General features: G+C 37.3%; 1 protein-coding gene across 3 annotated transcripts in view; it reads left to right on the top strand.

Moving 5' to 3' along the window:
- TSPAN9 (tetraspanin 9) overlaps window positions 1-27,936 on the top strand; it is a 172,504-nt gene that overhangs the window by 63,935 nt on the left and 80,633 nt on the right. For 2 of the 3 annotated variants that reach the window (XM_082779190.1, XM_082779191.1), the window contains one exon: window positions 13,014-13,093. In XM_082779190.1, the coding sequence (XP_082635316.1) occupies window positions 13,031-13,093 (63 nt within the window). In that variant the 5' untranslated portion in view covers window positions 13,014-13,030. Of the gene's footprint in view, window positions 1-11,945; window positions 13,094-27,936 lie in introns of those variants that run through there. The other variant, XM_082779189.1, reaches the window with a different exon arrangement.

Genomic DNA, 27,936 nt, shown 5'->3' with positions numbered 1-27,936 from the left:
TGCTTATTGGAAGACACTGATTATCCTTTTGGAAAGTGAAAATATTTTAGGTATTATGCAGAACATCTGATCATGACCTTAGTGCCTACCTAAAGCCCTAATATTAACGTTCTGTGATCTGAAAGTTTTGTTTCAAAATAATGTATATCACCTCTTGAGGGCATCTTCCTTTGGCATTCTCCCCTAAGCATGCATCTATCCTCTTCTAGAATAGAGGTCAAGAGTTTAACATTTCTCAGTATTGACATGTGTGTGTCGATAACGTATATCTGGCTTTTCTTTTTGAATGGTCCTTGGTTACTTTCAAAATGTGGTTTACAGAATGTATGTAATATCCGCCAGTGACTAGTCTGTGGGAGAATGTCTGGTTGACAGAACTTTGCAGTAATAGTGTAGTAGTGCACCATGCCCTGGTTTTTTTTTTTTTTTTTTTTTTTTCGGTTGGCTGTTTTTTTTTTTTTTTTTTTTTTTTTTTCTAATGCTTGAGAATACAGGAGACTATGGAGCAATCTGTTTTGGCTTCTTTGAATTTTAAGTATTTCTTCTTTATATTAAAAGAAAAAATAACTGGATGTTAAATATGAAGATAGTTGAAAATGTATGAAGATAGTTCTGTGATAGACATTTAGAAGGCTTTGGTGCCTATGAACAATTAATTAAAGAGCGATTCATAGTGAAGAATTCATTAAACCCTTACTCCTACACACCCATCCACCCACAGCTTTGACATAATCTTCCAGACTCAGAGATCATTGATATTTGAGAGAGCCATATAGACTCTCTATGTAGAGAACTATTACATCTGTACTGTACAGCAGATGTATTAGGTAGGGACAAAACTGAGAAATCAGTAAAAATGAAGCTAAAAGCTCTATTGCAAAATTGCAATAGATACTCTTTGGGAGGCACTGAACTGGAATAAATATATATATATATTTTGAAATGATCGAGATACTTTCTTAGTCTTTTTTACAGCATAATACAAAAAACTGGCATTGAATTAGATGACAGGTGCAAAGCATCATTCTGTTTGGAAAAGTATTCTGTGCAGAAAAAGAAATTACACCTTCCAATGCATCATTTCTGTTCTCTTCGTATGTCCATAGATCCATAGATACCAATCTATTGATTAAACTTATACTGTTTTTTGTTTTCTTTTAAACTTCAGAGCTTCAGTGGTACATCTGTCAGTGAGTGAGAAGGTTTTTATCTTAGATTTAGGCCAGATTACAATTATAGTTACAATTTCTGAATCTTTCTTTTCTGTGTACAGGGTAGAAAGCATTCAAGTTGATTTAAAAGAAAAAATATTTATATATAGGGAACTGATCTGACTTGATTTAGCTGTTCTTGGAATACAAGACACTTGAGTTCTCAGAGTGCAATTTATACAATCAGGTTTTGGTTAGAATCATGTTTAAAGCTATGTATTTGAGTATAATATTTCTTCAAAAAAGAGATAGATATAGAGAATCTTTCCCTAATTGTATCTGCCAAATTATCTTGCTGAGATTTCAGTAGGAGGGAGTAGACTCCTTACTGATAAATATCTAATATGGTAGTTTCCATGCTATTGGAATAGAAACACTAAGTACTATAAAAGTGTCCTATAATAAATCAATGGCACAGAAGGAGGTGGGAGAGGAGAAGATCAAGATATGGGCAATTTATAATAGGTGGATTTCAGAAATGAGATAGAATGATGAGTTCTTAAAACTCGTATGAAAAATGTCTGGGTGGTCAACAATAATTTTATGTTTCTTCTGGCCAGATGCTTGTCAGGAAAAGGACCTGAGAATATGAGAAAAATAACACAGAAGGATCCCACAGTCTGGATTAAATTCAGGGAGCAAAGCATCTCTTATGTTAACATTCATGTCCAAACCTACATAGATCTGTTTTATAGACATTGAGATTAGAGGGTTAAAACAACAAAAGCAAGCATAACATTATCATGTGGATTACATCATTGCAGATTTACTATTACAGATTACTATTAACTTGTTCCTCTGAAGGGAAGAGGTCTGGAAAGTCTTTCCAGTAAATCAGGTTAGGCTTGAAAGTAACCTAGAAAACTAGCTAGACTTGGACACTGAGGAGAGAAGAGAGAAAGGTTATATACATATTGACATTATGAGCATGAAATTTGGGTCCTGAAAGGCATACTTGTACCAAACTTAGCACTGTCTACCCTTATCTGGTATTACAGTTTGGAAGCTTTTATTATAATTCATGTTCTTTAAAGATCTGTGCTGATACACACTACTTACACACATAAGCATTTGCAGCCATTTATTTGATAGATTCCTGTGAACCAATGTGCAGAGCATATGCAGAGGGACCTGGACAGGTTGGATCGATGGGCAGAGGCCAGTGGGATAATGTTTAACATGGCTAAGTGCCAGGTCCTGCATTTTGGTCATAACAACCCCATGCAATGCTACAGGCTTGGGGCAGAGTGGCTGGAAAGCTGTGCAAAGGAAAGGGATCTGGGGGTGCTGGTAGATGCTCACCTTAACATAAGCCAGCAGTGTGCCCAGGAGGCCAAGAAGGCCAATGGCATCCTGGCCTGTATCAGGAATAGTATAGCCAGCAGGACCAGGGAAGTGATCGTCCACCTGTACTCTGCTCTGGTGAGGCCGCAGCTCAAGTACTGTGTTCAGGTTTGGGCCCCTCACTACAAGAAGAACATCGAGGCCCTGGAGCGTGTCCAGAGAAGGGCTATGAAGCTGGTGAAGGGCCTGGAATACAAGTCCTGTGAGGAATGGCCGAGGGAGCTGGGCTTGCTCAGCCTGGAGAAGAGGAGGCTCAAGGGAGACCACATTGCTCTCTACCGCTACCTGAAAGGAAGGTGTGGGGAGCTGGGGGTCAGCCTCTTCTCACAGGTAACTAGTAATAGGAGAAGAGAGAATGGCCTCAAGTTGCACCAGGGGAGGTTTAGATTGGAAATTAGGCGACAGTTGTTCTCAGAAAGATCAGTCAGGCATTGAAACGGGTTGCCTAGGGAGGTGGTGGAGTCACCATCCCTGGGGGTGTTTAAGGAAAGGTTGGAGGTGGTGCTTAGGGACATGGTTTAGTGGGTGATATTGGTGGTAGGGGGATGGTTGGACCGGGTGATCTTGGAGGTCTTTTCCAACCTTAATGATTCTATGATTCTATTAAGTGCATGCCTATATCCCAATTTATTTGTAAATAAATAAATAAACCTGCCTGTGCTGAATTAACATAGTATGCTCACTTAGGTAGATCAGAGTAGGATGAATTGCACAAGTAGTTTTCCCTTCCACAGTATACCAGTATACTTACCAGTATACTTTTTTTTTTTTTTTTTTTTTTTTTTGTCTTTTCGATGTCACTGTGATGAACTTTTGCAATGTTGTTAGTTGCTGGCTGCTGATAAGGGGTGTTTTGGTTTTCTCATCTTTGGTAAACTGATGGTATAAATAAAATTCTCAAAACTTAAGGGAATGTGGGCTTGGCTTTTGGGAAGGAGTCAAACATCTTTGCATCCATTCTTTACACCTCATATTAGGCTTTGCATACTTGGTATTGCAGCTAGCACAAGGCATTCTCACCAACTGTAAATAAAACTATAGATCATATTCAGCAGTAATAGTTCTGCCTTTAAAATGGATCATTAATTTACTGTAAGAAGTTAAATAACTCATACTGTAAATCAGGTAATTGAACTGCTGCATGATTGTGTCTTGACAGATAGGGTCATGTCAAATTGTACCCTGTTATTTCCCCTTTTTCCTCGTCCCTATTCCCCTTTTTTTTTCCCTTTCCCCTTTTCTCTTTCTCCTTTCCCCTTTCCTAAAACCCTCACATCCTTGTAATAAGAGTTGACATTGATCGTAAAGCTCATGAACAGCTGTACCTAAACCTGCTGGATTACAGCAAGAGATTTACCTTGGTTTCATTTTTACACCCTTTCTTGTATCTCATGCAGAATAGATGAGAACCATGTAGCCTCATTTTTGTGACATGAGTAAAGCGGATAAAGTATCTCTCTCCTCTTGGCATTTAAATCTGACTTTACTGTTGCTGGCAAAGCAAAAACATTAATTGCATGACTGTTACATTACAGGCGCATCCTATTTTTTATGTCAAAGTTGACAATTTTCCATAGTGTTACCACAAAACATGCAAGAAGTTTTATTGTGAGGGTAAATGCAGTTGCTCAAATAAGATGACTTCTATAAATCTAAAAGGCTTCGAGTCAGGAAGGAGTCTGTGGACTTCGCTCTGACTATATTTTTGCAGAAGCTTTCTGGAAGCCATAGGAGAGTCCAACCCAAACTTGCAGGATGAAATAAAACTGTTATCCAGTAGTTTGACCATAACTCGGAAGGTGCTGTTAACGCCACTTCAGATATTTGCAAATTATATTGAATTATTCAAAAAACCAAACCATTTCACATGATTTCAATAATGTTTCTCTTGAATGACAAAAGGAAGTGTGAGAGGAATTGTTAGGCAATGTAGCTTGTTACTACAGGTGGTAAACCTTAGGGAGGGCAAGGAGCAGGCTAAGGATTTAATGTCTGTAGAGGCTAGATTGCACTCTTGTTTCCAGGCATTTCTGCTCTGGGTCACATTGAGGGCCCAGCAGAGGGGAACTTTGTACTGTGGCTTGAACTCAGCCTATTCCGCTGACAACTTTTAGCTCTGAGGTTACTACTGGCTCTGGGCCCTTAGCAGATAGGTAATTCATCTGGCATTTTGACTCCCTTATGAAAGCTGTAGACCTGTGCCTCTTTGACCTGAACATTGAACCTGGGATCAGGTTTTGCTTGGAAGTGCTGCTGGTAAACACTCTTTTGATGACTCACACATCTCTGAGGTGACTGCTCTCCAGTTAGGCAGTCAGTCAGTCACTTTCAGGGATGTCTTAAAGTGGAGGCTGGGGCTGCTGATGAGTTAATGGGAGAAGGAACCTAAAATAATGATGTAAGTTTTTGACAATTGTAGACATCTGGGGCTCTGCCAGCCCTGATGCAGTGGTTTTAAATATCCTCATTCATGGAATCACAAGTGTGATGCAGATGGATATTAGGAAAACGTTCTTCACTGAGAGGGGCACTGGAACTGGTTCCCCAGGGAAATAGTCACAGCACCAAGCCTGCCAGAGTTCAAGAAGTGTTGGGACAACACTCTCAGACATAGGGTCTGATTTTTGTGTGGTCCTGTGTAGTGCCAAGAGTTGGACTTAAGGATCCTTGTGGGTCCCTTCCAACTCAGGATAGTTTATGATTCTATGAAATGCCAAAATATGAATATTTTAACGATGAAGGAATTCACTTAATTATGAAAGGAATATGTCTAAAAAAGTTCTTTCATGGCACTGTTGAGCAGGGTTGGGAAATGTGTGTTGCCTTTTAAAGTGAATGATGTCATTTTCATTTCTTTATGTGGAACCATTTGTTTGAATTTTCCTTCCTTTATTTTTTATGGTTTTTGTTCATCTTTAAGTTTAATAGTTATGTTGATACCAGATGCCAGCTGTCTACCAATTCAGAACAGCAGGCTGCTGGTGAAAGACAGTCTCTTTAGAATAGAGGATAAAGAATAACAATCTGATTTTGTTCAAGGAATATCTACACATTGGACAGGGTTAGAGAAGTTCCTGTATTAACAAAGTGCTCCTACACTGACCAAGGGTAAGAAGAGATATCATCTCTTATGATAGGCAAAAGTCTTCTGCTATTTGATAGCTTTCTTTAATCTGTAGTGCAATTGGGATCATGACAAAACTAAACTGTCATTGAAATTGTGAGTGGAAGAGAAGTGCTTGGATTTTGTGCTTTCTGCAAAAAATAGATAACACATAAGAAGAACCCTTCTTCTTTCCCTCCCCTTTCATTTCCCTTCTGTGGAGATGGTGATGGAGCATATTTTTTAAAGCATGATTTTGGAGATCTGACTTCTGGTGTTTCATACCATGGGGATGTCAGGGAAATAATGTTGTTGCTTTCCAGCATGTGGCTGACAATTTTCTACTACCTTGATCTTTGTTTTCTGTGTGTGCATGATAAAAAACACTTATCTCCATATGCTTTTTGGTGTTCTGGGAGGAGGCATCAGTTGATGTCACACATTTATTTTCATCATTGCTGGCCAAAGCTTGGTTCAGTTTATGTTAGATTCTTTGCAAGGAGTCCCTGACTTGCAGATGGACATTCTGATGATTTTATAAGTATCAAGTATTAAACTATCGCTGTTATAGTGAGAACCTCCTTTCTTCCTACAGGTAAAATACAGAATTTAAATTATAAGGGTTTTCTTGTTTGTCTCTGAGGTGTTGGACTTCTCAGAGACCAAATTTATAATCTGAAATAGAAAAGCAAAATAGTAGTGAAAAATAAAAGTGTTTTGAATCTAAATGACTTCACCTTTCATGAAGGTAAGTTGTTGATAGAGACAGAATTGATCAATTAAACTTTGCATTTAAATGTCAACTTTTGTCCTTTAAAAATAAAAAGATCTTGTCATCAACTGATCTGACAAGATTATGGTATAAACACAACTCAAATAGCAAGAAAGCATAAGATGGCTGCCTGAAGTTATTAGGGAGTCAGAGAGCTTTCAATAACAGGAGGCACTGAAAAGATTATATGTGCTTTGATTAATGTAGGACAAATGACATGGGGTGTAACAGAGGATTACAAAATAATGAATTGTGTGATAAGGGCAAATGCCAGAATGGGACAAATAATTAAGCTGGAAGGCTGACAGCAAATGATAGGAAGATTTTTTTTAACATAATGCCTACCTATGGAACTCGATGCTGGAAGATATTGAGGTTAAAGTCTCAGTAGAATTCAAGAAGGATTAGCTGTTAATGGAGATGGAACGATGTATTTGCCCCAGTAGAAGATGAGCTAAAACCCCCATAATTAGAAGGGATACAGATTCTTATATTAAGGGGTTAAAGGGCATAATCAAAATGTTTCAAAGATCTGGTACTCTCTGCTGCCTGGCAGAATAGGCTCATCTGCTTGGGTGTGTGCTATTTTTTTGCCTCGCAAATCTTCTGTGTTCTCCCACCTGCTAGTGGAAGTATTGGTAAGGTAGTTTCGAGACTCTTTCTTTAAATGTCCAATATAGTTGCTATATTCAAAGTCAGCTATTAATGTCTTGCTTTCTGTCTGGATTGTAGGTTCTATGTTGTATGGGTTGACTTGATCTTGGTACATGCACTGCAAAGCCCCAGAAAGTTCAAACTACTAGGGCTTCTCAGAAACAAGCAGTAAATAGCCGTTCCAGGTTTCAGTTCTTAAAGGTGAAAATAGCAATGGTGAATTGCATACTAACATAGTCTTTAGAGGACTAAATCTTTAGTTTAGCATAGTTCATGATGTTTATAAAGTGAAGACAAAACTCTAGAAGACCCTTGTGCTCACATTTTGATTTAGAAGCTTAAATGTAGGTAGCTGTATTTCTGTTTTTAATAAAGTTATGTTTTTCCTGTAACTTTGAAAACTCAGGCATTCTTTCTGCTCAGTCTGAGGGACTGCTGGTATGAAGGTGTGACATAATCACAATTTCTTAGCTTTGGGACCCCACATTGCACTTTGACCCTCATCTCCCATGTCTCCTCTGCATCAGCATGTCATGTTATCATCTGCAGCTGATCGTAGTGGGTTAAGGTCCCTGACATGGTCTACAACTAATTCCTTTGTACAGTTTTGAGACAATGTCATACTGTCATGGTTTTTAATGGAAACATCATGGACTGTGCCACAGAATATTTGATGCAGTGGGAAGTCTTATAACAAGGTCTTATTTTATTGATTGTCCATCCAGTGGGGACACCATGTTAGAAGGATAAACTGTTCTTATAGGTATATAAACAAGATAAGTATTAGTTTAGACAACTCAAAGAGAGTTTACCTCTTTGACTTGGGTAGGCAAGGAGAGTTACTGTGTTGCTGATAAGGCTGGTATTTTGACTTGCTGGAGTTTATAAGCTCTTTGTTGTGAAGCCAGGGGCATGGGAGTCCAGAGAACTCCATGTTTTTGTTTTTCAGATGATATTTATTTCAGCTATGATTATTTGAACACTCTCTTCTCTTTAAGATTATTCCAAAATGAACTGTGTATTTTTTCTAAGCTGAGCTTTCATCTGTATATGACTTCTTATGCCAGAGTCACAAACTACTCTTTCCAAATCTTGTTACATGTCTCCCTCTCATGGTCTTCTAGGATTTGGAGCAGTGACTTGAACTGCTGATTGGGAAGCTATAGTCCTTCAGCTTATGCGGAGCAATCTAGCTCTTTTGTCTACCTACTGTAATCTAGGTAGTGGTACCTAATCTTCCTGCCTGAGGAAGGAGTGTATAACTGAGGCTTTGGTCAATATCATTCAAAATAAAAGTGTGAATTTAACAACTGTTTTCCTGGAACATTTGATAGCGTATATGTTTGTGCATCTCTCTACAAGGCTCCACATTTTTCTGAAGTCATGCAACAAGATTACTAAAGCTCATGATTTCTAAAAATATTTAATTCCAGAATGGTGCAACGGTTAGTGTACTAACCTGGGACTGTGTGAGGCCTAGATTCAGTCTGGTCCTTTGCCAGTGATTTCCTATTTATCCTCAGCAAACTACTTGATCATCAAATTCCCCATGTTTAAAATGGCTACAGTACCACTACATTAGCCTACATGATGGATTGCGTATCATGGTGACTGGAGTTTTTATTTCCCCTCTTCAAAAACAACTAATGTTTCATATTTTCAAGTCTGGAATCATGGGAGATCATAAGAGAAGCTTAAGAAATTTTTACTCAGCCTTTGACATTTATTCCTGTTCTTGCCTGCTATAGTCCCTGTCCCCTTCACTGTGTGAGCAAGGTCATCTAGGGGGCTGTTTTGTAAAATAAATTGGGATCTTTTACAAAGGAAAAAGTAAGATTTTTTTTCTTCATATGCTGCTTAAATACACTTGTATCTGTATTATGTCTTTATAAATACATGGTTATAAATATGTGTCTAAACTTGGTCAGCTTTTGTTCTGCTTTGCATCATGGTTCCACAAGGCAGTTGTGTAGAAACAGCTGAAGAGGGTAGAAACAAACAAAAGTGTTCAGGAGCACTGTAGCTGTGTGTAATTGGCACCAAAGTTCTGGTGAGATAAAACTAAAGGCTTAGGGAAAGTACAAATAAAAAATGAAGTTGTTGGGATCTTTGTTCTCAGGACAATGGTGTGCTGTTCCCAGAAGAGACCTAGGCAAGTTGGTATCAATAGGAGACCCAGCCTATGTTGTCTGGGCGTTGTTACTAATAACCTTCCTTTCCATTCTTTCTGCTACACCAGTTGTGACATTCACATTATATCTGAAAGTGGCCTAAATTCTTACCACTGAAACTGGACTGAGCTATTCAGATGTCAGAGGCTGATATTTTTTCTTTGTCCCAGGCATTTGTGTTGGAGACTGAGATTATATTTTTGATGTGGAGGCTTTTTTTGGCATCAAAATTCTCTGATTCAGTAATTGAAGAATAATGAAGTGCAGAGCGAGCTTTTGAATGTTTTTCATGCCCTAATTACTCATCAGAGATGAGAGCTGCAGTGAAGCCAAATATGCTCTTTCCTGTGCTGAGGTCCCATGTCAAGTGGGACAACTGTAACGTTGAATGGCCTTGCAGCAACACCTGCCAATAAAGTCTCGATCAGAGAAAGTTACGTGTTATGGCTAGTCAAAACACAGTTGGAGGAACTGGGTACAGATTTTTCATTGGTTATTTTTTCAGCAAATAAGTAGTTCTGTGTGATTTATTAACTGAGCTACATAAGCACTGAGTTAGTGTTTCTAGCAGGAGGAAGTGGCATCTAATCTGTAAAGCTGCTCTGGGGCCTTAGATTCAAGTGTCAGAAGGTTACTGAAGCTTGTAGAGTCTCCCTAGCAGCATAGCCGTAGGAGAGTCATGCGTTTGCTTTGTACACCAATGAAGGGGAAGCTACGCTGGTTCATTTTGCTCCAGTGCTAGTTACTCAAACTTGGATTTTGAAAGTGGGTATTGGCTACACTTATTTCTTTGGCTGTGCATTCTAAAGTATAAATGGTGGTGTAGACCGGTCATGGTTAGCTCTGAATGAAAGGTGCTTTACAAGTAATTTTAGAAAAAGCAAATCTTTTGTAGTATTTGAAGGCAAAAATAGAAAAATTGAAAACTTAAAGGTGGTCTACTAATAAAAAATTGAAAAAAAGCATGAGGAAGAATTGTGGTGCTTTTTTTTATGCATTAGTTTTCACAAATGCACTTTTTTTTTTTCCTGAAGATCTAATTCCTTTCTTTCTATTTTATGTAAGTGTAAAATTTATAACAAACCAAAGAGTAAATATTAAAAAAATGTTTTAGACTACTTGTGCATTCTCATATTATTTTTGACTGAGAGCTCAGTTTTGTAAATTCTAAAAGTACTTCACAACCAGTAAATGATTTTTCAAACTGAAGAGCCTTTTCAGACTTCTAAAACCATGCTCAGGCATTTGCCTTGTGCTTTGACTGATACTTATACTGCAAGTTCCAGTGTCTCGGGTAGATACCTGGTCATGGCCTGCAAGTTTCTCCCATGTTTTTCTCTGAGACTGGTGGTCCTTACAAACTTCCAAGGGAGCAGTTGTTATTCACATCATAGACATGTACAGAAATGCAGAAATGCCCCGCTTTGATCACTGTAATTTATCTTTTTTTTTTTTTTTTTTTTTTTTTCCTAGGGTGTTTTGTGTGTAACCTTCTCTGCTGCACTGTATGATGTGGACTACTTAGTCATTATCTTGTAGTCATATTTCTGATGGAGAAGTTTTATGCAAGTAGTTCTGAAATTGCTTTTAAAAAGCAAAGTGAATAAATTTGTTTGACACAGGCTTGGGCCTGCCTGTTAAAATCCTGTTCTAACAAGAAGCAGAAGAAGTGAGAGAAGGTTATTACATTTACAAATACTATGTATTTCATGGTATGAAGTACTTCATGGTAGAAAGATCTCTTCACAGAAAAGGCTTATCAGGAGAGGTACTGCATTGCTTTAGAATGTTGATTCTAATGTTGCAATATAAAAATAATAGAATTTTAAGGTGCTGTTGGGCATAAAAGACTGAAGAAATGTGAGAGGGTCAGTTAAAATTGGGAATAACTTTTGTTTTTACTGGTAGCTGTATTTCTTTTGTAGTGGCCTCCTGAGATGATTTCTTTCTTAAAAAAAATAAAAAATAAAAAATAACAAGCAATTTAAATGTTTTCCCACTTTGCACCATCGATGTGCTCTTTTTATGGTTGTGACAAAATGACAAATTTGTAAGTTCCAGCTGTGACCTGAAGTTTTTCTCTCCCTCCACTCCAAGCACTTGCACACATAGGCACCACCACATTTGCACACTCCTGCCCACTTTGTTTCAGAGTTCTACCAGATACTATCTGTGTTACTATCCAGAAAAGTAATGTGGCATTTGGGTCAGAGTTTCTAGTTCACAGTCTACGTGCAATGTAGGATGATTTATTAGCATACACAAGAATAATCTCTGACTTACTAGTTAAACAGACTGTAAATAGCTGCAGGTTCAGATATCCTTGCATTTCAAGTCTTAAGAATTGATTGATCATCCTTTAAGAGACAGCAGCTCTGCTTTTCTTATTATGGTTAATTATATCATAGGTGATGGCATTGTGCTATGTGCATGTATAGTTATGTGCCTATTCAGTGTATGTCAGCTGCTAGTCTGTACCAGTTCCTTGTCCCGTGACATTTAAGCCAGAAAAAAATGTAAGTACGTGCAGTCACTGTTAATTTTGCGAGCAGGGAGAGGCTAGGTCTCATCTATCTAATCCATACTTTTAGCAGAATTTTATTGCATAAAATGAGTATCATTACCTCACAGTTCAAGCTCATAAACAGCTAAACAGTACTTGACATTTAAAGAGATTTTCTGTTGTGCACTTGTATAGTCAAGAGTAATTCTAAATCCTCTTAAAGGTACTGTGTCATGGAGGTGTGCCCTAGGGGAGAAGGCTTCTTCTAACTGGTCAGATGGGAAGCAGAGAGGAGGGGCAAGCAAGAGGGTGGATTTATTACTTGATAGTTAGGTCAGGGATTTCTGTGGGAAATGCCCAGTGGTTGCAGCTGCTGATGATTTCACATCAACAGCAGTGAAACACAGAGCGTGCTGTTACAGCTGATTACTGAATGAGATACTGCAAACGGGTGGCAAAAAAAAAAAAAAAAAAAAAAAAGACAGCGTGTGTGAAACGGTCAGAGAGACACAGAGAAGGAAGCTGAGAGCAAGAAAAGTGATCAGGCTACAGGAAAGTCGCCCAGGTGTACTGCAGAAGCTTTTTGGAAATGGATGCAAGGACCATCTGCTGCCTATAGATTAGAGGGCTGTAGACTAAGGGCAGAGAGAAGGAGCTTATGGCTTTTCTGAATAAAAATTGAAGTTCTGCATAACTGATTCATCAAGATAAATCATGAGTATGCTCCTGCATGGGATGTTAATATATAAATCCATGGTACAGATAGAGTACAGTCTGCATTGCTATAAAAAATAGATAAAAACAACAACAATGCAGTGAATAAATTCTGCAGTGATTATCTGATTTACGTATGAAGAAAAAAAGAAGCAAAATACAGACAGCCCTTATTGTACTGTGCGTTTGCAAGGCACTGCGTTTAATGGTGAGAGATGCTATACATTAAATCTGACAACTGTGGAAAGAGAGATCATGGAGAAGTCAAGTAGCGAGGATTCTTCAATTCACCGGAGTCCATCTTTGGATAGCAAAGATTCAGATTTTGCTAAGCCTTCCGCCTCAGGGAGGCAATTTGGTCGAGGTTTTACTGCTGGAGCTTTCTATGGTACAGCTGGATCACGCACACAGAACCACGCCGGGGTTGGAACCGGGACCGGTGTTGGAACTGGGACTGGCATAAAAAGTGACAAATACAGTGCACCCAAAGGCAGCAAATATGTGGTCTTTTATCTGGATCTGTCCTTTGTTTTCCTTTTAGAATTTAAGAAGTGCAACATGGCAAGAGGCTGCCTGTGTTGTTTGAAATATATGATGTTCCTTTTCAATTTGATATTTTGGGTGAGTACTGCCTTTTCAGTTGCCTTCATTTATTAGTGTATCCTGTACTGCTGCATTATGTGTATAGTGCATCTGTGAAGTACTACAGTAAGTCACCCCCCCATGTTTCCCTCCCCTCCCCCTCCACCTGCATAGAATATTTTCCATGTTAAACCTGTGCCTAATGGGAAAATGCACAAGCTTTCTATATCTTTACTATCACCTGATTACTGTGGTTTAACTACTAATTCTTGAAACTCAGTGTTCTAATATATGTTTTGAACTGTATTATTTAAGAAAGGGCAAAATTGTTGTCCTTTAGGAAGAGCAGAATTATTGTAGCATTAAAGTCCTGTGGTTAGAAGGATTTTTGCATTCTTTTGTAATACCTCATATTTTATTAAGCTGTAGGTTAGTTTAATTTAGAAGTGCATTCTCATTGCTGCCATAAATCTCATTTATTTTATGTAAACTTCATTTGACAAATGGCTTTTTCATTTGAATGAAGTTCTGTTCCATTTGTCCAATTAAAAACAGTAAATTACATATGTTCTAACCTATTATGGTATCAGCATAAATGCGAAATTACTGGAATGATGAATTAGTCTGGATTCAGTTTCAGCTACATTTGTCCATGTTGATGTGTGAAGTTGGAGACTTGCATTTGCTTCTCAGGGGTCTAAATTCTTCCCTTGGCCAAGACTCATGAAGAGTTGTAACAATGCCTCAGCAAGCAAATTAAAAGCATAGTGCCTACTTTGAGCAAAACAGTGTCACGTACAAGGGAGGGAGGAAAAGTTCAAGTCAACTGCCAGCTAGGCATCCTTAAGTGAACAGTACTTTTGAGGAAATCACAGGCTAATTGAAATACTGTGTATGCATGAACAGAGCTCAATATGAAGTAGTTTGCTTTGTTTAAAATCAAAGCACACTGCTTTCCTGATGGTTGCAACTTCTGGACAAATGAACAAAATCATTCATGGCTGTGATCCAGAAATATACAATATGCCTCATACATAAACGAATACACCTCTTTCTGGATTTATTTTGGAAGAATGACCACTAACAGTCCAGATACCTATCTCTGATGTAGGGCTCATCAGTGTACAAATGGATGTCTTACTAGGAGTTTCTCTGTTTCTCTTGACCCAGTTACTGAAATAACATTGAGAGAAAGTATTAATGGGAGATTTGGTATAGTGTTGAACCACCCAAACAACAGTGATCTTTTAGGAGTAATAGATTAAGATGTTTCAGTCACTGAAGTTGTGGGAATCTTACTTAAACAGAAAGATAGGAGTGGTAGATGAAGAACATTTGATCAAAATTCACTAGTAATTGTTTTTATTTTTTATTTTATGTATACAAACCCTACCAGAATGTTGCCTTAACTATTCCTGGAATAAATCATTTCTATTTGACTCAAAGGTTTTATTACTTTGACACCTTAGAAGTATGTGTATATATATATGTATATACTTATTTTCATGTACTGTATGTTGCCATTATTTTTTATAGCTCTTCTGATACCATTGTTCATGTCCTCTTAACCGTCACCTTTTTTTTTTTTTTCTTTTATCTTCTTCCCAAGCAGCAACATTGGCTGGGTATAAGACCCTCTGTGCACATTTTTCAATTTCTTGACCTTGCAAACAGTATTTTAGACCTCTTCTGTGTGCTCATCTATGACTATTTAGCTTCTGCTGGACTTTGTACAAATACATTGCTTCTTGACTAAGTCTAACCTACTATCTGAAATAGTCTAGAACCCTGTACTTGCTTAACTCTTACCTCTGAATCCCCTTTGCCCCTTCCCTTATATGTCTTTTCTAATTAGGCTTATACTGCTTTTATTTCAGTTATTAAACTTAGTCACATCTCTGTCTGATCTAATATATATATATATTTATGAGGCAGGCTAAACAGAATGAATATGGTGCTTTAATGACAAATACAGAAAAATGCTAAAATGCAAGATGTCAGGTAGTTTACAACAGAAATGTGATCCATTGTCCCGATTCAGAAGTCCCCCGTTCTTGACTCTATCTGACTTAAATTCAGTTTTGCTAGCCAGTCTTGACAATTCTGTGCATTCTTCCAGAGGACTACAGTCTTGCTAGATTCTTGTTCTCTATAACCAGGCTATGCTATTGTCCTGTGTCTTGAGCCATTTGAATAAATAAAATTCTTCTCTTTTTATTCATGGCAATGTGAGCTAGAATGAATCATGCTATTGGCAGATGTTCTTGTAGTTTGACATCCCTGGCTTTGCACCTGGAACCTATGCTTGTTCTACTATGGCTGTCTTGGTTGTTTGGCTCTACATGCACTCCTTGCTGACACTGAAATTGTCAGTGCCTCCTGCTAGACCAGCCCTGTCCTTCCCTCACAGCTCTGCCACTGCCCCCAACTCCCTGTACTGGAACACTCCATGTTATTTTAGTCCTGTCTTTCCTCTCAACTTTTTTTTCCCCTATTGACAGGTTTGCTTGTTCTCATCTGTCCTGGCTTTCAGCACACTGGGCTATTAAGTACAGAATGTGTCTCCAAGCATCACTGTCAGGGCCGTGTTTGAGACTGTAGCACCCTGCTGCAGTTTGAACCTTGCTTCCTTCTGAATTTCTGTTAAGAAATTCAAGTCCAAAACCATGAATTTGTGTCTGCTCTTGAGCAGTGGCTTTCATCTTTTCTGATGCAAGGTGGTTTTTTTATATATTATATGTATATATAAAAGAAGAGTCCTGTTTGAGCATGAAATCTGTCTGAACTTCATATTTAAAACCAAGTGAGACTCCTGTTCTTAGAGGTGAAGAGACCATTTCCACACGTTTATCTTCTGACAAAGTCAAGAATTGTATTTTTCATACAGGAACTGATTTAGGCAACTGGAAACATAGGTGGAAAAACTGTGTTTCAAGGAATTTTTATAGACACAGTCTAGCAGCTGTGTGGTGAATGAAGCAGTTAATGGGCCATCCAGTCTGCTTGTCACAAAGCTATGTTGTTCTGAATCTGTAGTAGCAGAAGGCTGGGCTGTGGGAAGTGATGTTTTTCTCCAGTAAAAAGGTGGTTCTTCAATACTTATATACTTCAATACTTGTAGGGTCCCAGAATGCTGGTCACTATTAGCTTGAACAATTCTCAGTGTTGGCTCAAAGAAGGATGCTCTTCTGTTGAAGAAGAGGAATCTTTGTTCATTATTTGCTTCTTGGCACAGAGAAAAGGACATAACCTGTCCCTCGTGCAGCACTGAGCTGTGCTACACCTTCAGTCTGGCAACCAGCTCATGCATATTTGAAGACCAATTATATATGTGTATATATACATATACAGTATGCACATTGTTTTATATATATACTATTTTGTATATGTTATTTTTTTTTAATGTACCTATATATGTATATGTATGTATATGCCTGAAGGTGATGGAGAAGCACAGTGGTTAGTGGATTGTCTTTATCTTCATATAACAAACATACTGCCACTGTGATAAGTATGACAAAGAGGTGGTGCATTGTTTCTGCCAGACAGGAATTAAGTGTTGGTAAATTAGATTCATGACAATAAAATACAGGTTTTGAAAACTCCTAGCAGATGTATGAGTTAATGTGGAAGGACTGCATGTGAGTTCCACAAGGCAATTTGATCTAAGTGTGGCCCAGCAGTAAGTCGAAACAGAAGGTGTTTCTCCACCGTATCACTGAGGTCTTCAGGTGTTTCTCTGTGGCCCTCTGATTCTTAGCAGTTGTTCATGGCCATCTGGCATTGCTTTCTTTTAGAGATTAGGGAAGTCTGAGCTGAGGGTTAAGGAAGCTTATAGTATTTAAATGTGTGGCTAGGATGATGATTTACACCGAATTTATCCTAAGTGCATAATATGTTTTGCATATGATGGACGGGGCAACTAGAAATGTTGGTTGATTTAATTTGCCTTCAGAATATTTATGTGCAAACACATGGAGATTGCAAAGCAGCCAATATAGCACTGCAGAAGAAATCAAATATTGATTTTTGCTTCTACAGATTGCAGCTTAGTTTTCAAGAAAGGTAATCACCAAATGTAAAGATTAGGGTACAAGTATTTAATGGGTACATTTCGCTTCATTATTATTTTTTTTAATTAGAAAAAAGATTTACAAGATTTTTTTTTTTCACAGACTATACCAGAAAATCTTATTGCCGTAAAATGTAAATTTTATAATCCAAAAATTTTGAAAAGAAATTTTATTCATGAAATGAGAATTAAAAGGTAAAGTTTACAGTGACAGGAATAAATTACTAAAACTTCAGTAGAGAACTTTACAAGTAGACAGTCTTCCAAAGTATAATTTGTTCTATTAAATTAAGGTTATGACTCCACATACAGTGAAACATTCATAATACACATCTTGTTAGATTTCAGCATTGCTTTCATTTTAATATAAAACGCATTTTATTAGGGGTAACATCTAGCAAGATGATTAAATTTCTCATCTTCTGTATTTCAATGGGTAGGAAGGCTAAGTATAGTCAGGAAGGAAGATTCTTAATGTGGCTTCTTCTATAAGTTGTTTATACCTAAACTACTATAAATTCTCATAGGAATAGTACCTGTTAATTAATAGTGTAATTATGAGCAGAAGTTAACATTTATCTAAGTTAAATGGAGTCAAATTTCCAAATCCAGATATTTATCATACAGTTTTGAAATAAATTTTTTAGTTGTTTGTGAACATTTTCTTTTTGCTAAAACATGGCTAGAAGAGAAAAATGTGCTTTGGAAAGTTGCTGGTCCAGAAATATCAGTGAAAAGTCAAATATAGCAAATTTTTCATTGATGGTGTTATGAAAATTATACTGCATTGATAATTTGCCTTATTTAATCTTATAGCAGGAGTGATTCATATATTTTCTTATAGATGAAAAATAATGTTGTATGATTATCAGTGAGCATAAAGTAGCACAGCAGCCATGAAAGTCACTTTTTATTAAGTATCAGACCAAATTAAAACAAATGGAGCGTGTCCCTTCTCTGGGTGAGGCTGGTATCAGAAGTATTGATACTGTTGAGCAGCTAAAAATTTTAGAATGGCTTATATGGGGTAATCCATTCTTAAATGTGTATCTGTCCCTATCTGGAATAACTACTATAGCATACTAGTCTGAAGTACAAAGCTTTAATGCTCATCTGAGCCTGCTGGTCAAACAGATAAATCTTGTGAGCAGACTTTGTCCCTATGCATAACCGAAAGTTAATCTCTGAGGTTTAAGAGAGGCACGGCAGAGGGTTTGTTCCTGAAATGAGAACAAAATTGAAATGAGAACAAAATTGTATATTACAGACTGCTTAGAATGCAAAGCATTTTGAAATTCTCTCATTTGTTGTCCTGCCCTGAATGCATTATCTGATAGCACCCATTTTTTGACACAGGGAATAATGACAAGGAGAGACAGTGAGTGACCCCAAGATGCTTTTTCTCTTGACATAATAACAATATTTACTTCTGCCATATTTCTACTGTGATGACACAGAACAGCAGTGAGGTGAAAATTGTACAATTCCATGAGAGTAAGGCTACTAAAAATAAAAATAATAATTTAAAAAGTTATTGAGGGCAATACAGTGAAATCTGGATAAGCAATGGTCTTAATTTTCTAAAGGCTAATATGTTCAGTCACATTAGCAGGAAGAACTCAGTTTTTAATAGGGATTTGAGAAGCTGTGAAAAGAGTCCAGCCTTTAGTTTGTTTCCCCTCCAGATGGTATACCACTCTTTAGTTTGCCTATGTAAACATGCACATCAGTGTTGGAGTACAATTAGACAAATGTTTTTGCATGTCAGCATTTTGGCTGAGAGAAGAAAATGCAGTATGTAGTTCAAATGCTGTGGTGTCCTAATGAATATGGTGTAAATAAACTCTGTTAAAAAAAACTGTAATGTGACATTATAGCTTAATAATTAAACTTGATTTGAGGCCTGAGACTATTTTTATTTTAAAATAGCAAGGATTGCTTCAGAGCTGATTTAGACTGGTTAATCCAGGTGGTGGGGGCCCCATAACTGTTTTTAGGGGAGTGAGTCTAAGCAGTTGAAACTTGACAAGGGAGACATCCGATATGGCACTTTTCATGGTGTTCCTCTCACTTACTGCTCTTTACTAACACCATATTTAATCAGTTGGTGTTTTTTGTTTTTTTTTTTTTTTTAATAATTAATTTTGTTTTCCTTCAGTGCAGAGGTGTTTACTCCAGATATAGTTAGGTGTGAGGGCCATTTGTATCTGTTATTTTGGATAAATGATAAGTTGATTCATAACTCAAAAAGCAGATGTTTTATACATCAGTTATAATGTAGCCTGCTGTATATAGTTTCCTCATTTGTATATGCAGACAGTCATTGAAAGTGAGAAGCAGAATAAGAATTTGAAACTAGAAAGCATGGGACAACCCCCAGCCTTCCTGAGGGTTAAACCTCTTGAAGAATATTCAAGTTCTATTCCTTATATCCTCTGGCTGTGTGACCGTAAGCAAATCTCTTCAGCTCTATGTCTCAAGTCCCCAGTTTTTAAAAATAATCAAAATACCAACTTTTATAAGGCTATGGTTGTAATCATGGTGTAGAATTATTGTTAGCTTTGTTATTTTAGCTTAATAACTGCAATGTATCTTACTTACCTCTGGACTCACAGGCTCCTGTAGAACGTATCAGTAAGCTGCTTGATTTGGCCTTTGTTAGCATGCTCCCTCTATGTCTCTTTGTGCTGCCTTCCTGGTAAGTATGTCTGCAAAAAGCTGATCCAAAGGGGTATAATCTTCCTCACGCATGTAGAATAGGATAAGCTTGTAACTCCATTGTCTGGCTGTCTGAGAGGGCATCTGATTTGCTTATTTAAATGTGCTGATGAAGAACAGAACCTGAGTAGAAAAGATGAGGGAATGTAGTTCAGTTTTTGGAAAGTAATGTTCACTTAATTGGGGTTTTGCTGTACATAAAGTTAAGACATTCCAAGGGGGCAGCCAAGTTGTTGCAGATAATTTGCTATAGTATACTTAGTAGTTCCTCTGTGTTCATACTACATCACTGGTAAGGTTACCCAACCTTTCAGCATCTCACTGGAACTTGGAATTAATGGAGGAATTCTGATGAATATTTTGGACTCTGTTTTAAATACCTTGAATGTATAAATAAATTACACCTTCCAAGAAAAGTAAAGGGACCTGATATGGCTGGAGGTATGTTGAGCAGTGAATATTTGCTGAGCTTTTTGGGGTGATAACAAAAAATTTAATCATTTTAATATCAATTTAGAGAAAAGGCTGCAGACAGTGAACCCAAAGCAATTTCAGAACTTTCTGGAACAAATTAGACCTAATTCTATTCAGATCTATTCAGCTCAGTCCCTTGCTGCTTAGAAGTAACTTAAATTGCTGCATGTATTCAGCAGACATAGCCAAACTTCCAAGTGTTTGGAAATTTGGAGTGATTGTTCTTTCATCCATCATTTCCTGAACCAGGCAAAAGTTCACGTTGCTGTCCAAGCCTCTTTCATTGAACCACTCCATCTAGCTTAGCAGGGATATTGAATATTTTTGGAGCTTGCTGCTGGTTTGAAGTTCAAAAGTCATCTGTCATTTATCTTTATTAGTGTCTGTCAAAACTTGGCACCATGGCAAATAGGTTTATCACTGCTGAGGTAGTGCAGGTGGTGCTAGGTATGCCACAGCATTACTATTCGTCTAGCTCATGTTTGTGGTTGTCCTTTAACAAGTCACAGTCAAGTCCCTAGAGCATTAGTAACCAGTCTGAACCCAACTAAATGTTTAGTGTCACAGTTGCCACGTAGGCTTTCATCTAGTTTCTCACCCAGTGCCTCTATATGCTCTAGCTGTTGGTTGTCCTTGCATCCCTTGGAAGGGAATGGAAGCTGAAGCACAGCATGTCTAGCTAGCAATATCTTTGATTCTGTTTCCTTGAGTTGTTTATGTTCGTTGTTAAATGAAGTATATGAGAATTAGTTTTTCAGAGTCAAAAGAACTAATAATTTAAAAGAAAATTGTTGCTTTTGTTTTACTCGGGAAGGAATTGTGCACCCATGGATTCTTGTTGAGTCTGCTTGGTCCTCACTGCAAGCTGAATTTGCTACTCCTGTCTTTTTGCCCATCTTCTGACTCTCCTAAATATAAACCCTTGTGCACCTGAGAGGCATACATTTGAAAATACATTGAACTACTAAGTGTCTATATGTCTTTCTTTCATATAATACTTGTCGTGGAATGTCAGAGACTGAATTTGTATCTTTTTGATTTCTTTTGTGTACTTCTTCATATTTCTTTCTCAAGTGCATTCAGGTACAATTTCAAGGGCTGTAGGTACAAACTGTAGGAAGTCACTGCATGACTGTTGATTCTTAAAAGCAACATCTTGAAACATCCCTGTGTGATTGGGAAGTATATATCATGCATCGAGAGTCATTGCAAGGATTTAAAATCAATAGAAATTGGTGTGCTAATCTCTTGCTACTTACAGAACTATTAATTTCCAAATTGTAAGGAGCTGTGGTTTACAGTTTTTTAAACTAAATTAAGCATTTTTTTTTTTTAATTTCTGTATGGTTAAGAGGACTGAAGCAAGAATATGATAAGCTTTCAATGAAAATATGGTTATGAACAGACAACTGTAAGCTGTAGGGTTTCATCAGCTTAACAAATTACTAGTAGTTAGCAGAGATGTATTAGTTGCTTGTGCGTACGTTTCTGCTATGCTGTACATGCAATGAAAAGCATGTTAAGTTAAACCAAACAGCTTACTCTGCAAATACTGTGTGTAATAGTTAACAATGGAAGCAGTTAACTCAGACTAATTCTGTCATATGTAATAATCTCTGTATGCCGTAATGTACGATCACTGTAACGGTGTACATTCTGAAATGGTGCAAAAATGAAAGAGGGGTAAAAATTGGCACTGCACAATAAGATTCACTTCATTTGGTAGCTCAGAGAACTAAAATCCACATAAGATTTGCAAATCTAAAATGAACAGTTTTGCAACTGATCGCTTCTGATTCATTAGATTTTTGCACCTGAGCATGTAGCAGGTCCTCTGATTTTTCCTTTTAAATGGTTTGACTTATATAGATACATAGTAACTGAAAGTTATTCTGCTGGTAACTTTAAGTAACTTTGAGTTACCACGAAGGCTACTTCTGAATCAGAGGTTTGTTCTTCTTTTAGGGTTCTTGATTGATTTATTAAGCACATCTTTAAATAATGTTGCTGGATGTTACATTTTGTTAGTATCTGTGTCATTGCTGGGTCGCTTGCATTCTTCACAATTCTTATTTTTTCTTCTGTGTTGTCTTGGAGAACTTCCAACCAATTATGTTCTTAAGCAGGTAGAAGAGCTGCCTGTCAATAGATTGTAGTTCAGAAATGTAAACTCATTTCACATCATTTCAAAGCAGTTTTAAACTAAATTACTGGTTAAGAATCTTGCTGTCCTATATGCTTGTTCACCATCCATTCCAGTTATTCTAGCTATCACCATGTTCCCAAAGAGTGCTTTTTCTGCAGTGTCCTTTGGTTGCAGACAAAGCCAGTTCAGGGGGTGAAAAAAGAAAAGACAATTTTCTGATCTTAACTGCTCTTTCCTCAGAGTTCTGATTGCCCTGTCATCTCCACTTCTGCTGTTTTAAGGAACTGACATTACATCTGTTGCTATAAGACTTAGTCCCTTAAGACCATTCGATGTATTTATCCTCTTGACACCTTGTAAGTATGGGCAGTGCTTTTATCCTCATAATACAGATGGAAAGCTACCAAAACAAAGAGAATACCTACAGTGGAGCACAGGCTAGAGGGCTGAAAGCTATTGAAGACCAGAACTAGCAAGTCCACATGTAGTAGAGATATGCTTGTATGGAATTCTGTTTGGCTGTGTGTGCATGGCATTGTACATGAGCTTAGAAATCCTGCTTGTCACATACCATAAGCTTGGGTGTCTTTTGCTGCAGTCTTCCCTGCACTTTCATTTCCAGATTAGTTTGGGCAGAGAGCTTAAATCTGTCTATATCCATGGTGTAGATGTGTCCTACTAAATGTTTTGTACAAAGTTAAATTGTATCTGGACCTCTCAAGTCTTTCATAAGTGTCTTAAGCAACAGGCCATCTGTTATGCCCAGTGCCTTGTGGGAGACTTGGTGCAGGCAAGACACCTCTGAACTCTGCGTGCTTATATAGCATGGTCCCCAGGCATAAGACTCCTTTCATGTTCAGGACCTTAAGACCATCCAGGCTGTACTCTCCAGAACTCTAGCATGTCACTGGCTTCCAGAATTACCTAGAAGAGTGGAAGTTTTCTCATGTCATGTAACAAAAATCCTAAAACTGCCCACTACCTGTAAAGTGTCCCTAAGAAAATTAAAGCTGTCTTCTTGAGACTGTCAACCAATGGACTTGAGTCAAGGTGAAGACTTTGCTAGGGGATATCTCTCTTTGCTGTGTCCATTAAAATAAGTTATTTTATGACTCCAAACTAGCTAATACAATAATTTCATGAATGGTAAATAAATAAACCAAAATAAACACTTAAAAAAAGGTAGAGGAATTAAGATGAAAAAGCTTCCTGTTGCATATCTGGCAATAATGATTTTTTCTGCTTTTCCGAGCCTTTGAAGCCATCCGTAAGTGTGTCTTCAATTGTCAAACTTTTGCTATAATGGCCTTTTCAGTGGGTAAAATGTAGAAAGAACTCTCTGGTAGGATCTTTTTATTCCACAGCCAGGATGATGTGTTTATGTCTTTCAGTGCTACATTGGTTTTGTGTCTTATGGGGTGTACTTTGTTGTTGTGTTTGTTTGGTTTTTAGGTGTTATCTACTTTGTTCATAGACCTGTGGAGGTAACTGTGATATATGACCTTGGTGTGAAAGAGCTATCTGTTATTCTGGCAGGTTTGAAGCTATTTTCTTGGGAATTTTCACTGTCTGCCTTTTGGTAAATATGGAAACAGTCACTATTATTGGATTTAGCCCTGTTTTTTTTTTTTTTTTTTTTTTTTTTTTTTTTTTTTTTTTTTTTTTTTCCCTCAGCCTGTTCTCCCTTTTATATCTCGGTTAGAATAAAGTGTTATTGTGTTTCATGATTTATTAAATCGTAGTGCTAAGGCTTCTATCATTCTTCTTTGAGCATCTAAACTGATGATCCAAATAAACCATAGTAGTATGGTTACACGCTGAGACTACTGTGTTTGATTTATATTGGTTTGATTTATCTTCTTGTAATGAGGCTTGAACAAAAAAATGGATATATTGGATCAAACCAGAAGTTCACATATTCTGAGTGTAGATGAAGAAGATTGCAACTCTATAAACAGTTATAAAATGGTGTAAATAATATTTCCTTGACTTACTTTCCCAGCTTCCAGAGGATGCTAGGGATTTCTTAAACTGGAGGTGACAGGCCTATCCTTCCTGCTTAAAAGGCACTAAAGGAATTGAACAAAATCATGTAATGCCTTTCAAGTAATTTATCCTTTTGGCCTTCTGAAATGCTGTGGCAGTAAGTTCAGTAGCCTAATTATGCATTGTGTGAAAGAGAACCTGCTTTTAAGCTTACTGCTTGATAATTTCAAGAGATGCTGACAGTCTTTCTGAAAAACAGTGAACTGTCCTTTCTGCTTGTCATTATTGTTTTTATTTATTTTATTTCATTAGTGGAATGTGAAGGAAGTCAGAGAAATTCTAATATAAAAATGAGGTTACAGTATATAGCAGATGTTTAGATCATAGTGTATGTTTAGATTATAGGGTCATAGAAAAAAGTTTAGTTTGATAGGGATCTCTGTAGACCATCTTGTCCAACCTTCTATGGAAAGCAAGGCCTTAGGTTATAATACCCCGGGTCTTGTCAGCTCAGCCTTGAGTGTTTACTGAAAGAGAGATTCCATCATTTCTTTTGGTAATTTATTTCACTATTTATCAATTCATTCCAATTGTTTTCAGTTTTTCTCATGTGCACACAAAAATTCCCTCAGCAACTTGTGCCTATTGCTTGTCTTAGTGGCACTCTGCTGGATGGTCTCCAAGTTTTGAATGTCTTCTGGGAAGACCAAACCTGGACACAGCATTCCAAGTGTGGTGTATCAAGTACTGAGAAGAGTAAAATATACTTGTAATAATAATTGTATCCCTTGATGTGCTGAATATAATCTTGCCAGTGCAGCCTGGGACATGATTTAGATGCTTACACTAATATTTATGCTGTTGTGGTGCACTGTGGTGTAGCTTTTAACATACAATTTAAAACATTGGCATGCACAGCACTCCATGTGAGTTCAGTTAGATGAAGTTTTACTCCAATGACAGAAAACTTTTCATCCTCACTTTTGAGCATTTACATTCCTACTATATTGCTGCAATTTAACACTTTCCTTCTTTTATTATTTATTCCCTGAAAGAATGGATCTGACTGCTTTCCCTTGCAGTCTCTCCTGAAGAACACTTCAGATAAATACTTCTGCTTCTTTGAGCCATTCAGCACTTTTTGTAGTCTATCCTGCAACTGTGTCACTAAGTCACATTTAAACTCCATCCAGCTTGAATGTACAGATGGCACAAGTGCTGACAAGAACAAAGATACTGATCTTTTCCCTCCTGCATCCAAGCAGCATCAATGTGTGACTGTGTTCTTTGGTATAGTATATTGATTTTATGCATTGCTGTATGTGTTATACTGCTTCACAGTATTTATCTGAACTGCTTACTAATTTTTTTTGCTTCTACAGCAGTTGTATTTCTAGCCTGAGCTGAGCTCCTGCTGTCCACAAAGTGCTTGTTTTGTCTGTTACATTTAGTCTCATTAACAAAGTGAGATTCTTTTATATCAGAATCAAGAGATTTCAGGAGTTCATGATTTCATGTTTTTTACTGGGGCTAGGGGAGTGTGAGTGCTTTTTTTTTTTTTTTGAATAAAAACTTAATTTTTAGTGTGTTTGCTCAAGTGTTTTTAAACGTTGCTTTATATTTTAAACTTACCTTGGGCTAAGACAGGAAACGTCTTAAAAAAAAAAAAAAAAAAAAGTGTGTGAAAAATCATCTGTAGAAATATAGTTGTTGGTTGTTTTTGTTTTGTTTTGTTTTTTAAAGTGTTTTATTGAAGTGACTCTGACAACTCTGTGTGTTTCCCAGAGGTGTATCTGTTTTGGTGTATCCTAGTTTTAGCCACTTTTTCATGTTCTTAAATATGTTTTCTTCAGAGGACTGTGTTGGACCCCAAACATACTTTTTACAGGATACTTCATCTTGCTTGTCCTCACAGAAAATTGCTGGAATCAGGCTTGTTTCCACAACACACATATTTCTAGAAGGTCCAGGAATGCAGGTTTCTTGCTTAAAAGCTTCTACAACTGTGTGTGAGCAGTAATAAATGGTTGACACAAGCCTTTGGGGACAACTTTAAATGACTGAACTGTTGCCTATTTCAGCAGTCTCGGGGATTTTTTTCCCAACTGCTTGGATGCGGTGTTATGAGCCTGACCCAATCCTTAGTGACATCTTGTCAGGCTGATTAATGTAGACTCCAGAGAATATCTGGAGCTTTTGCTGTATGATTGATTCATTTTTCCAATATAATTCACATTCCTGTGGTCTGAATAACAAACAAGTGATTTAATGAACCCCTCCCCAGCTTATTCTAAATGGCTTATCCTGATTGGAGCAAGGCATGCTTTTGGAAAGCTTAAATACTTGCTGTATTTTACATGCTGAAAATCCATTGAATTATACACTTCTCCCATAAATTCAAATTAGAAACACAAGCATGAATTTCCTTCTTTGTCCTAGAAACAGACATCAGAAACTTCATTGGTATTACAGTTGTCACTTAATCCTAATTTTGCTGTCCACTGCTTTTATTTCTCACTGTGCTTCTTACCCTGGAATGTGTTTCTCCTGAAACGTATTTCTCTGCAGCATTTCCTATTTCTTATCTCAAAAGGTGACTTGCAAAAAGTGGGAAAAGATTTGTTATTCCTCAAGGTTGTTTTTATCTCCTGTGTCCCTGATGTTGATATTTTCTGGTGATGTCCCATGTTGTTTTGTGGTTGTGTTTATAACTCGTCCATAGGTGTTGCCTATCTCAATACCTGTGTCTTGGGAAATTCCCAGGAGAGCGAAATAATCTATATCAGGAGGGTAGTACTGTGCCAAAACAACAGAAAGGAGAAATAAGCCATCCAGATACAAACAGAAATTGTGTTTGCCTATTATTCAACAAGTTTTACAATCCCAGTTATGAGATCCTGATTCTGGATCTATAAAGAGTTCTTCAACAACCTCATTCAAGGAGGATGTGCATAAAAATGAATATGAAAGGAGGAAAACAACACTATTTATTTTTATATGTGGGAATCCATACTCAGCTTTTAGAGCTGTGCTATCTGCATCATAAAGAAATATGAAAGATAATGGAGAGGATAAAAGCTTCCTCCATTTTTTCCTCTCTGTTGGCCCCTAGTCTCTTCTTCTTTCCTTTTGTCAGGATCCATGTCATGCAGTTTGCTGGTGTCCCAAGCCTAGCTATACACCTACCTATCTCTAGTCCACTCTTAGATTTGTTCATATTAATATCGTACCTGCCCTGCTATCATTCAAAACTTGGTAACTGAGTAGGGGAAGCAAAAATCCTGATCAGGTTATGATCAGGTTTCTGAGGAATAACAGCTGCTTACTTATTTGCTTTCTTTCCCAACCCCCATCAGAGAAAGCTGAGAGAGGGTTCATTTGCACTTGTGTGAGACATTGCTTTTATAAATCAGATAGCAGCATGCTAGCACGTATGCAGTTTGTCTGACATGACTTCAAACTATTGAGTGGATAATAGGTAGATTT

This window comes from Aythya marila, assembly GCF_965140915.1.
Source record: "Aythya marila genome assembly, chromosome: 1".
In the NCBI taxonomy this organism is placed as follows: Eukaryota; Metazoa; Chordata; class Aves; order Anseriformes; family Anatidae; genus Aythya; species Aythya marila.
The sequence above is the reverse complement of the archived record's forward strand: the minus strand, read 5'-3'. Positions and strand labels throughout refer to the sequence as shown.